Source organism: Aulostomus chinensis, chromosome 12, assembly GCF_037954235.1.
Source record: "Aulostomus chinensis isolate RoL2024-O1b breed Wild chromosome 12, RoL_Achi_v1.0, whole genome shotgun sequence".
Classification (NCBI taxonomy): domain Eukaryota; kingdom Metazoa; phylum Chordata; class Actinopteri; order Syngnathiformes; family Aulostomidae; genus Aulostomus; species Aulostomus chinensis.
In genome coordinates, this window is record NC_141331.1 from 4,994,867 (window position 1) to 5,008,352 (window position 13,486).

At 43.8% G+C, this 13,486-nt stretch overlaps 1 protein-coding gene across 15 annotated transcripts in view; it reads right to left on the reverse strand.

The window, feature by feature from the left end:
• Positions 1-13,486, reverse strand: part of LOC147251807 (partitioning defective 3 homolog B-like) — a 268,899-nt gene that overhangs the window by 64,633 nt on the left and 190,780 nt on the right. For all 15 annotated transcript variants that reach the window (XR_015118686.1, XR_015118684.1, XR_015118681.1 and 12 more), the window contains one exon: positions 448-559. Coding sequence is in view for 9 of the 15 variants with exons in the window: in XM_086219749.1 (XP_086075875.1) it covers positions 448-559 (112 nt within the window). In the remaining 6 variants the exon portion in view is untranslated. The remainder of the gene's footprint in view (positions 1-447; positions 560-13,486) is intronic.

The following is a 13,486-nucleotide window of genomic DNA, read 5'->3' on the forward strand; positions in this document are numbered from 1 at the left end:
TAAAGTCACAGCAGGATGACACCTGTCACCAGAGTGGGTGGTGACATGAATAATTTTCTGTTGTTCCAGCACCGAGCTCTCGCAGCATGACTCAGCACAGACGTGAGGAGGCCATTAGGATTCTGTGATTTGAAAACAGAGCTCGCGGGTTGACAAGCGAGTGAAATCTTCATCTCCTCGGAACAGTGGATGATATCAGTCCTATCGGCTCCGTGCCTACAGGGGTCCTTCACATGAAAGAGGGCCCGGCGACTGACAGCTAAAGGCCTTGATCACTAGACAGGCGCTGCAAATGTGGCGCTGACACTGATAGCTGACAGGCTAAAGGAACGTGTTCAGTGTACCTACACACAGAACAGACAGAGATGCTGGCGCGTTCACACAGGCGCACGGCGACGAGACCATAAGCTGAGACGGACCGATGAGATGCTGAGCATGCTTACGCACCCTGTCCTGTTCATGTCCTCTGCGTCGTGGGTCCAGTTCCTCGTACGGCGGCACCATTCCCTCTCTCCTCGCCTGCTGGTACTCTCTTCTCAGCTGCTGGATCCGGTCCACACTGCCCAACACACAAACACGTTGACTTACTTGATTTCATTTAGTGGAGGCTTGATCAAAAGTCAACCACCCGAAATATCAGCATTTTATTGACTGGACACAAAGGCACAAAGATGTACACAAAGCCACAGAGGAACAAAATGGTTTGTAAAGAAATGAAGGATGTAATTATGTTCAGAGCTCAGAGGAACAAAAGCAGCTCCAGGTTACAAAGGCATATAATGACAAAGGTGAAGCTCAACCGATTCTACAACCAATCGACTAAATGAGGTTGATACAGACATTACAGAATGAAATACCAGGACTTTCAAGTACTTTTTTTTCCCAAGCAAATAATTTACTGTTCAATTATGTTTATTCATTCAGTATAAACAATGAGATCAATGTCATTACCGATCCGCTAGAACGCCAAGGGTCAAGCTCTTATAGCGTGGATTTTCAAACCTGCATCCATGAGAGTCGGAGTTGTGTTCTATAAATATCAATTTCCAGCCATGTGTGATTAAATGTACGCTTCCATTATTAGTAGGAGCCATGAGCCGTGAAGGCAATGTCTCGCATGTTGAGAAAAGAATGAGCAGAGTGATTTGGGATTCTGAACAACATTCTACTACACACCGCAAGTCTGTCAAAATACAAGCCAGCATTTAAAAGTTCATTTCAGGACTTTTTGAGCACTTTGTTAGGAAGATTGGACATTTAAAGGTGTAACAGTTTGCAATCCCCCCCCCCCCCTCAAAATTCAAGCGCCTTGCGCGAACCTTGACAAAAACTGTAGCTTGTCGTCACTTCTATCCGTGAGCGCCGTTGTAGCCATCAGTGAGGGCGCTGCTACATCCTCCTCACCTCAGCTGTGTGCTGCGGCGTTAGGAAGCGTTTCTAAATTCTCCTCCTGCATTACGGTCGGTGGAAAAATGTTTCATATCGCCGGTGATAGGTCAATATCAGCTGATAACACCGGCCAAATAATAAATCGTTTCACACAAGTCCAGCTCACAACTCACCGTAAAAAGCCCTCAGCCGCTGACCTGCAGGAATAAGACGGTTACAGTAGAAGAATCGATGGACTCTCCCGCGTGCACAAGCATGCGGGGAAACACTAAAAACACAGAAAGATCAATCTCCTGCCTGCATCTGCATGTTTTTCCATCTTTTTCCTCTTGCAAAAGCAAAAAACATCAATCATTCTAAGAATACTCCTTCTCTCTGTCAACAGAGGAAATACAGTATGCAGCATATCAACACTGAACCCTGAGCCCCCTTGTGAGTCTCACACCTCCACACACCCACGCATAATGGAAATACAGGAACTCATATCATGCACACATGTGCCGACATGCACCATTAGACTGGAGTGTGAAATTTCAGGAGGAAAAAGCTGTAACATGGAACAACCAGGCTATGAAAAGTCCAAAGAGCTCCACTTTCTCTCCCTCTCTCTCCAGACCAGTCTGTGAACGAAATAATGTCTTGTGAGAGGTCACGTGAAGTGTTGCAAGTACGATTCAGTTGAATCATAAGTACTGAACACTGCTCCTCACAGTAGGTTTCAGCAGCAGACATTCTGTTGGATGGGAGTTAACTTGAGTGTTCGAGATTGGGACGAGAACAGCGCTGCAACGTAGGGATGCGAATCGTTCATTTGTATCGATGCTATTATTGGGACTATTTAATGCAGTCTTTACCAACATGAGGACGGAAGCTCTCGATTAATCTAACATTCTTAACGGGACTGGCATTCAAAATACAAATTCTTTCCTCTGTGTGCCTTCAAAATAAAAGCAGCAATATTCTATATAATAATGGAGTTATGTGAGCTGACTTTGAAAGGCGATATCGATGAGAGGGAATTTAGAAAACAACGGCTAAGCAGCAAGGACAGTCCAGGTAATCCTCAACAATCTTATTGTTCGTGCAACCCCCTCCCCCAAATATGTTGCCATACATTCAGTCTGGGTGCGACTTGAGTTACCAGCCCATTGAACTGGCATGAACCGCTGAATCTGTATTGCTCTGCTCCACTCTGTTTTTCTTTGCTATGCTTTTTTTTCATGTATATGCATCACCTTAAAAATGATTTGTGTCACAACAAGAACCAGATGATACATAACTCACGTACGGGCACGCTCGCCCCCCCCCAGCTGTGTTTTTATTGACAGGGCTGGGGAGAACAGGCTGGTGAAACGTACACGTTTATGTTCCGTCCCGAGAATCAACAATCGCACGCAAATACACACATATACACAGATGGCACTTTATAAGATTTATGAGCACTTCACACACCTAAATGGAAGAGGGGGGAAGAAATATGGGTGGTAAACAAAGACATAACGCAGCCCACATGCAAACATTTTCATAACCCCAGTGTGCCAGTGCTGGAGAAACAGGTGCGCGTCACAAACACAACCTTCAGGGCCTAGCATAGCATTGGCCCATGTACCATACCCCCTTAAACATGTCTGCAACACACACGCGTGCTCTTTTTCTAACATATAATCATGTATACACGCTTCCCCTGGAACATTTGGCTCCAATTCTGAGGCCTAAAGAAGTATATTTGTTGAGGTCATATTCAAGGATCATGCTATGGCATAAGTTCAGTAATGGGCGGAAATTAAGGGTGGGTGCTTGGGGTGCAGGAATGGCGTTTAGACTCCCCCCCCCCCCAATATACTACTGTAACTACAGAGTAGAGAAGATTGTCAGTTGTGGCTGACCAGCTGCTTCTACCCGGCAAAACAAAAGAGATGTCAGACATTTTGTTTTTCTTCTACGACGCAGCGCAGTAGAAATATTGGGGACGTACAAATCCAAAAGTTCGGGGCTGACAGTCCAACAGATGTTCTCATGATTTGACCGATAGCTGACGCGGATGTTTCTTTTGTATTAATTGATCTTTTGTCACAAGTACATGTGTATTAGTATTATCATCATAGTATTTATGTCACAGGACACAAGATTCAATGGAAAACAGAAGTTTTTATAACCATCTTTTGGTGGTTGGTTACTAGCATCTAAGCATTAGCTTATCCAACATAATGACTTTGTTTTTAACGTCACTGCATAAAACAGCAGCCATGAAATCAACATAGAACTTATTCGAAAGGAAAAGAACGACACAATTACAGTCATCGCTATTTTGAAATATCAAATATATCTGGTGGACTTCATGGCCTTGTGAAAACATCTGATCGCACTGGTACAAGTAAAAAATACGGTATTTATAAGGATTTCGTCGACTTAAATTGAGTGCAACAGTAATTTTGGTGTCCCCTTCAGGAACTGCTCTTATGAAATATTTTTATTTATTGTGCTCCAACTGTAATATAAAATATCTGCCCCTAGCATAAATCCAGCCAAAGAACCTTCTCTCTGCCCCCCCCCCCCCACACACACACGAGCAGAAGGAGATCAATCTCTTGCTCTCGCGCTGTCACACCAATAATAATTCTATTAATGTTTAAAATCAGAATCAGAAACTTGACAAAGCTGTTAATAATGGAGCCATTAATAATTAAGACTTCTGTTCCATTAATAACATGTCGAGCTGTGCCATAAATATCCATCCATGTCCACGGTACATGAATTTGTCCTTGTCATTAAAAGCCCACTAATATTTACAGTGCAGTGCTGTTGACAAACAAGGTTCAATAGCAACAAATTACACTCTGAAAATGTGTTGTTTGGTTTATTTTTCATCGTGAGATCTTGAGTTCTTGACATCTGAGAGATCTTCCAGCAGCATTCAGCGTGAGCGTGGAAGCACGTGTGAATTGTTCAATATGATAATTCCTATGTCACAAATAATGCTGAAAATCTACTGAGGTGAACTCTGAGAGCACAGACCTCCGTCAAATGTCTGGAAGTGGTTCCTCGAGCCATCATTTTCTACCGCTTGTCCTTGTTGGGGGTGGAGCCTATCCCAGCAGTCTTCAGGTGAGAGGCGGGGTTCACCCTGGACGGGTCACCAGTCCATGGCAGGGCCAACACATACCGACAGACAACCATTGGCTCTCCCAGCCACGCCTACGGTCAATTTAGAGTATCAATCAGCCTCGTCCCCTCTTGATGTCTTTGGACTGTGGAGGAAGCTGGAGTACCGGAGAGAACCCAGCAGGAACAGGGAGAACATGCAGACTCCTCACAGAAAGACCCCGTGCTCCAGCCGGGGCTCCACCCACAACCTTCTTGCTGTGAGGCGACAGTGCTGACCACTGCACCACCGTGCCGCCCAAAGTGGTTCCTACAGTACCAAAATATTCCTGATTTTCATGAAGGTCCATGTGACATCTATTTAAAGGCAACACTTGAGAAAAAAACTTCTATGCCTGCCCAAAATTTGAATGACTTCTTCCCTGGCCAGGTATGCTTCTCAATGCTCCTAATTTCACTGAAAACTGACCTCTTCATTTCTGCAAAATTCTGCTCCAAAAACAGAAAACCTTGTAATTAAGTGATGCAGGATCTGTCATGTTTCAGCACAATTCCTCTTCAGCGTCGTACAGATACTGCAGATTTAATCAAATAATAATAGAAAAACAGTTTCAAGCCCCAGTGTTGGTATTCAAAGTCAAACAGTGGTTTGCCGTCGCCACCTGAGAACCTTTTGGTATTTGCCCCACATCTGGAGTGGTGGAAGCAGACACAACAGACAAGGGGCAGGATAAAAAGGAGGACAGAAGGATGAGGGGAGAAAAAGAGAGATCAAGTGAACGTTCTGGTCCTCTCTAACAGATGAGTTGGAGCTGAAAGGTTTCATAAATCTGACAGAAAAAAGGCTGGAGGACGACGGTGTTTTCTGCTGCCCAAGCAGCACCGTGCTTGTAAAGCCACAGATGAACAACACACGGGGATGAACATTTACACCCGTGATGGATGGTCTCCTCTTACATGGACCACAGGGGGAATATGTCACTCAGATTCGGGCCTCAATTATCTAATTCATCATTTTTACAGTATGTGGATGTTTGTACAGAGAAGAACAGCTGCACAACATAAAAAATATATACAAGAACCTGCTTCTGTCTCCTATGATTATCACCAACATCGCTGGTGAGGATGTGGAAAGGAACACATCACTCTTAGGGAACTGTTCTCAATTTATATCACGATAGAAGTGTGTGTGTGTGCGTGAGAGAGAGAGAGAGAGAGAGAGAGAGAGAGAGAGAGAGTGTTTCAGTCTTGCATAAAAAGAACAAAGAGGGAACCAGGATAAGTGCAACCCACTGACAGAGCTGTTGACCTTCTAAAAACAAGCAATAAATTAGGATTTCTGTTCTTGAGAACAAACACAAAGACGTGGAAGCCATTTGGAGAAATCAATAAAGCTTGAAAACATAAACTGAAATTGATTCAAAAGCTTTAGAGATGGTAGCTACAGTACTCTTAATGGTCCCTTCCTCCTTTTTTAAGGAAGATTGTTGTTTTGCATCCAGCTGATTCGGATCAATGAACCAAACAAGAGGACACTTGACGAATGCCACTTTCAGGTGACGGTCCAAGCTTTTGAAATGCACATTGACATTTGACTGAGGGTGCATTTACAAAGGCGGGAGCTGTAACATATTATCTGATGATAGAAACTACATGTAACCATACACAATACCTTCATTGGCTCAAGTAAATTGATGCCATTTCTTTTTTTTAATGTGTCTTCGTGAAAATATGAAGCATTTTCCTGTACGTATGTACTTGTACATGTTCCTTTAAGTACCCCCCCCCCCCCCCCAATTCTATAGGGACACATGCTAAAATCACCAGCGTCTGCCAGGTGTCATCAATAATGAGAAACAACAAAAGACTGTATATGTGATATACACACTGGAAATAAACAGAACTATTTTTGATCAAATTCAAAGTATTTTGATGTTTAAGTTTAAAATTTTGGTAACTTTTAATGAATTGTAAATATTGGCCCTTAAATGAAGCGGAAAATATATTTAAAAAACTATTAACCCCGGTTAGCTTTACTTTATCACACAAGGATGACACTTGTGATAAATAATAAAAGGCTTCAGGGCACACTTACGCTAACACAATCAATCCAACACGCTCCGATGCGGAGGTGCCATGGACATCATGTGACCTCCACTCCCAACCCTAAGCTCTGTGAGGTTGACCATTATGAGATGAGGTGTGGGTCCGTGGTGTGGTTTTTTTTTTTCTCTGTGGCTGTCTTCACCTAACTTCCCGCGGCAGCCGTATTGGATGGTTAATGTTCACAAAAAAAAAGAAAAAAAAAGTGTTAAAATCACTCCTTTGACGAATTACATCCATTTTGACATTTCATTGTTTCACTGGTGAACCGTGTAATTACAGCTGATAAATAAATAAATAAACACCAAATGGTTTTTTTCCCCCCCCTGAGGCATCACCAGCTGACACGGTGATATATATATAGTATATGTTAAGATAAATTATCATATATATCATGATGTATTGAATTATACATGACCAGGTTGTTTCCTTGGCCAGCATCCTCTCTTAGTAATGACAGGATACAAACCGCAGCTGATTTCTGTGAGCAAGAACAACAGAGGAAACGTAGTTTAATATTGACTGATGATGACAAGAGGGAGTTGTAGTCTTTGTTTCCCTTCCTTCATGTCCACAAATGTGTTCTGCTCTGTGTGTGCGTGTGTGTGTGTGTGTGTGGTCCCTGGTGTCCAGTTGTAGAGTAGAAGATCATTATCAACTGTGTCTTACGAGGATCAACTAGACCGCAACAACAGACAACAGGTCAATGCATTATCTGTGCCTCTGCCTGTATCTTGCTCAGACCCACTTGTCTGAAGACACACACACACACACACACACACACACACACACACACACACACACACACACACACACACACACACCACCACCAATGTGTTTCAAGATCCTTTGAAATCAAATATACATTTTCCCAGTTTTAATCTCACATGTGGATGAAACGCACCAAGTGTCACACAATACCTGCAAAAACCACTTGTGTCACCATCAAAATATGACCCATTTAGAAAGCCAGCTGGCCCAGCACGATGTTACCAGCCGTCGACGTTCACGACAAGTCCCTCCTTCGCTTCGTGTTTCTCTTGGAAACATGAAGATATTCAGAAAGCAATGGCACTCATTTGGAACACATCCCATTTTCTTCACTCACTTAGATCGGTAAATATTCCCAACTCTTTCTCACACATTTGTTTCCACATCCATTCATTTTCTCGTCCCACCCTCGCCATCCTCTGCAGGTAATCATCTGTGCAGTCATTTTCATCCTTTACCTTGATAACAATCCATCTCTCCTTTCCTCCCACTCCATCTTAATCTCTTCATCATCTGCTCATCTCCATCTCCTCTGCCCTGCCTCTGTCTCCTCTCCCTCCCTTCCTCATCTCGCCCTTCATCATCATCTTCTTCCTAATCTCCCAAGCTTGTGCTTTGCTCTAATTAGCTGACGTCTCTGTTAATGAGGTTTGACAACAAAGCCCACCAATGACGGCGGGTTAGAGAGAGAGAGAGAGAGAGAGAGAGAGAGAGAGAGAGAGAGAAAAGAAAGGGGCAAGAATAGAGAGAAGAGCGACAAAGTGTGTAAAAGTGAACGACACTGAGATACATTGTGGTTGTGTGTCTGTGGCGGGCGCATATACGCTGTGTCAGGCTCCTCGCAGGCTCTCTTCTCCACTTCAGGCTAACAGGAAGTGACATGTGTTTTTAAAATGCAGCTGACAGGATATGACATTGCTCCTTACGCGGCGCCGTCTAAGCACACAGAGTAATTAGTGTTCTATCGACTGCCGTGACATCAATCAGACTAGCTGTCTCAAAGCCTGCGGGTCCAAGAGAGACGGAGGTAGAAGAAACTGGCATCCTATCTTCATTACAGTCTGTGTGTACTGACTGAATATTTTCAAGTGACAAGTGTGCATATGTACGTGCGTGGAACAGAGAGAGGAGGGGTGCTGCAGGTGGTGGACTGGAAGTGCTGTAGGTACGTTTTCTGGCTGTGTCGGTGGCAGCAGTTCTACTTGCCTAATTCCTCTGCCGGTGCTGTAAAGCTGGGTTTATCACTGTAAATACTTCGAGTAAAGTCATTCAGTGTGACATCCAACCTGGAGACAGAACAACCGCAGCCATACATGGTTGTGTTGTACATGATCAGGCCGTATGGAATTCATGGAAATCCCCGAGACCCGATGACAGCGAGGCACCGTGCCGCCACACAGCTCTCACCATTGTTCCCCTGCATTTCTAATCAGTGCATTTCCTGATGCCATGTTGCGCCCCGTTTCAAACAATCCGCCATCACCCCAGGACACAAACATGCACCAGAATGACTAAATCCTGGTGCTCTGTCATCCATGGTAACGACTCAACCTGTTTTTCGGAAAACAATTCTCAGACCCTCTCCTGGACCCTGCAGAGTTCACGTAAAAGGCTCAACTGCTACTTTGACAAAACCGCTATCCAAGGTTGAGTGACATTTGAATGACACTGGTGGCGGTGCCTGGAATTCAGTACCTGTACCCGACAGTACTTTCTCTTTCTCACTCAGCTCTCTATTCGTCTATGCAGCCAGTGAGTCAGGGCCTACTCACAATGGGCGCTATGTTCCCCAGATAAGTGCGGTCTGTCGGCCAAAATTTGGCACTGGTTTAGCACAAATCGGTACTTGGTAGCGCTGGCATTACCTTTTTACATTTTCACTGTCTGAGCTGTATGAAGAAGGTATACAAGTCAAAAAAAGACAACCATGAATATCCATCATATGGGAGATGGAAAACATCCATCCATTTTCTATACTGCTTGTTTGTTAAGGGTTCGTGGGGGTGAGGGGGCAGCTGACATTGGGTGTGAGGCGGGGTTCACCCTGGACGGGTCGCCAGTCCATCGCAGGGCCATCAGGAGCAATTAGGGATCAGTATCTTGCTCAAGGACACTTGGACACGGTCACGGGGGAAGTGAGGATCGAACCAGCGACCCTTCGGTTGCTAGGCAGCCACTCTACCTCTGAACCATGGAAAACATGCAGGACAAATCTTAATTTCATGTATTCATACATCAAAGTATGTGTAGTAGGCCTTGAAACTTTGATTGTGTCTTCCTCAGAGCCTGGCCGTGCCGTATGTGCCTATTACAGCGCACATGCTCCAACGCAGGCGGATGTCCTTTGCATGAAATGTATTTTTCATTGAGAACTACTTGTACAAATACAAGTGGGGGAAATCATAAATGGGAGGAAGGGAGTGCAACAGGGTGAAGAGAGACCTAGAAAGGGTCTATTGAAGGAAGGAGAGCTAGGGGGAGGAAGGGATGGGGCAGAGGAGTGCCTCTTGAGAGCTTTTCCTTATTAGCCAGGCTGAATCATGCGCTTTGAGTCCGGAAAACACACACGCAGGCCCTTTTCTCAACTGCCCCCCATCACTTGCTCCCCCACCTCTTCTCATTCCTCGCTTTTATTCCTCTTCACATTCTCTACTCCCTGCATCTCAGTTTAGTTTAGCCCGCACTTTTTTCTACTTTCCCATCTCTTTTCCCAGTCTAATTTGGCCTTTTAGCCCTAAACACATTACCCTTGGTGAATGGGGGGGGGGGGGGGGGTCAGTGCATGTCCCCACTTCTCATCTTATCTGTTGAATTATCCCAAAACATCCACTTAGCCTCTCTGTCCCCACAGAATCCTGTTCTACCTCTTATTTTCTCCTTTTCTCATTCCTGCAATTATTGGGGTCCACTCATGTCTCCTTTCAGCCCACAAATATGGGACCCCCTATTCTCCCCACAAATCATCCTCTTTTCTTTCATTTTCAAGATCTAAATGTGCTTTGACCCTTCCGTTTCCTCCAAATCTCTCCAGCGTGCCCCTTTTATTCTTTCTGTTTGCAACCTTCTTTCCTGGACCTTTATTCATTTTCTAAACTCACTGACTCTCTTCCTGCTTTTAGAATTAAATCCCCCCTTTTCTGTAGCACTTCCGCTTACTAATTTGTTCCTTAAGCCACAAACACTCATTCCGGCTCTTTCCTCTCTTCCTTACCTCTCTTCTGTTTCACCCCTTTCCCCGTTTTCTCTCTTTAACTTCCCTTCCTCTTTATTCTTAATCCAACTTGACCTTCCATTTTTTCCTACTTTTAGTTCCCACAACACTCCAAACAGCTTCTTCTGCACATTCACCACAGTTCTTGAATGAATCCACGTTCCTCTTAAGTTTTTGAATCATTTTTTAAAATTCATAATTCTTCAGTCATGCAAGTGTCCTCTGCGTGCTGTTATAACTTTATAGCTAAATAGTGAAATATGTGACTTTAACAGCCTGTGTTTTATAGTTATGCCATTTTCCCACTACAGACACCTACGCCCTGTTTTATTTTTATTTTTTTCCAAACCCCAGTAAACCTGCTGATAAAAGATTTATCCCCTTCCCACAGTGAGTAGACGAGGAGTTGGTTATATGTTGCATGTGTATTGTGGAGCTTGCAGCGCTCAACACATTTGGTTCCAAGACTGGAGGAGCCAGAATCAGCCACAAATTAGCACTTTTCACCCAGGTTCTGTGTTCCCATTAATGCTGCTCGGAGTCGGTAAATACCCGTGTCTACTGCAGGGTCATCGGAACCAGGACCAAACGCAGAATGAACCTGGTTCCATCGTAACACCCACCGTTGGTGGGTTTTTTGACTGGTTGGAAAGTGGCTGAAAAGTGTGGAAAAACCACCGCCTTGTTTCAAGAAATCAGTAGATGATCAGATGAGTGAAGGCTCAAAACACAGACCAGATATTTTTAAGCTGTTTGAAGAAATAACCAACGCAGTGACGGAGACCTTACTTGCAGGTCACTCGCGAGAACAGCTGAAACAGATAGGTGTGAAGCAGCGAGCATCAGGAAGGGGGGCGAACACTTGTTCACAATACTGTAAATGTATTTATATCATAACAAGAGAGAAGGACTTGTTAATCTAAATGTGACAGAGCCATTTACAATAACTTCTACTTTCCTCGTGACGCTGTATCCCTGTTTTCATGTAGCAACAAGCTTTTATTTCATTTGACATATTTTTGTCATATTTGTGATTAGTGGTGCAGTGATGCAACTAATCAAAGCAAAAAAGATACACCAGTACACTTGCAGTATGATCAAGACTAATTATGTAGAAGAAGAGAGTGGCGTGAATAACAGCACTCGCACAAACTCACTAAAATCCCTGCAGAGTGTGTGTGTGTGTGTGTGTGTGTGTGTGTGTGTGTGTGAGTGGAGAGAAAGGGACTCACTTTTACTGTGCAGAAATGCCCCTTTATCGGTGTGTGTGTGTGTGTGTGTGTCTCACTCATTGAGCTGACAGACTGTCTGATTCATTAACATGGAGGGGGAAAAAAAGCCTCTTCAGTGACCAGCCACGCAATGCTAAAAGCCTCCTGTACAAGCTGCCTCCCTCCATGCTCTTATTTCACCAGCGAGGAACTCATATGGATGATGAACGTTGTGTATATTTGGGCATTATAAAACTCCACTGTTTTCCCTGTTGTAAGATTTAGGTGTGTTCTTGTGCAGTGCCTGAATTGATGAAAAAGCTAAATAAATTCTACCACTGCGGGGAGAAAGCTTTTACTAATCTCATGGCAGGGAAACCTTTTGTGTTGCATGTGGATTTGCTGGAACCTGCAGTGGGAGTCCAGACTGGGGTGTGTGTGTGTGTGTGTGTGTGTTAATTCTTATCAATACTGAACCATTTTCAAGACTTCCCAATGATTCGGTAGGGCTGTGGAATAAAATCAATGCAGCAACATATCACAATATTTTTCCACATTACTGCATCAATATTCCAGCCCCTAGTATTGATAATGTATTATATTGTGATGAAATTGTATTGTGACCCATGATAGCAGCTATATTTCAGTGTGTTAATGTTCATGGAGTCACACAAGGACACGTGCACTTTATCTTATTTTTTATATATGACGTTATGGCAGCTACGCGCTCGGTAACAGAACGACTACGTAACTTTGCAAATACTACTCTTGTACATCTTCTGTTGAAATAGTTTCGGCTTCATTTGTCCTTTAAGTGATCATTATAATATGATGTAAAGATTACACACACGACACACAGCCAAATATATTTCAAGCCTTTTGAAATGTTCTGTGAATTACAAACGTAATTGAAATGTGCCACGATGAAACCGTATCATGAGCCATGTTTTGTGAATGTATATTTCTCTATTATGTGTCATGTGACTAAAAATACGATTCTCTAAACAGAGGAGTGGATAAAAGACAGACTGCTACCTGAAATACGACGACTGAGTAAGCGTACGTTTGAATCAACACCTCTCAAAACACACAACACAGCACAAGGTGGTCTTTTGTTCCTAAAAAGCTCCAATAAATGTTCATCTAATCAGTGCTGTGCTCTAAATTCTCTAATCAAGCTTCTTCCCTGTACAATGTGCAGCAGCCACGGTTCTTGTATTTCAGTTTAAGCTTCCTTCTTCCTCTCTTCCTTTCTTGATAGTAGGCGCACTGTTCCTCCTTCTCACTCATGTGCTACAGTAACCCTGCCTCTCAAGCTCACTCCACTCTGGTCTCTCCAGACTGATTGTCTTCTAATTGGTCAAGTGCCAGAGGTTGTGGTTGTTATGGTAACCTGGAAGAGGCACTTGGAAGGGTTAGGTGGTGGTGGTGATGGTAGTGGTTAGGCGAGGGGGCACCCACTCAAGAAAACTGTGGGCAGCACTCAACCAAGGCCTGGGCGGTCACTTCAGAAAATTGACTGTGTGTGTGTGTGTGTGTGTGTGTGTGTGTGTGTGTGTGTGTGTGTGTGTGTGTGTGCGTGTGTGTGCGAAAGACATCCTTACTACCTCAGTTTTAGCTGAAGTGACAGGAAGGTAAAATGGAAAGACAAAGACAGTGTGTATGTGTGTGTGTGTGTGTGTGTGTGTGTGTGTATACG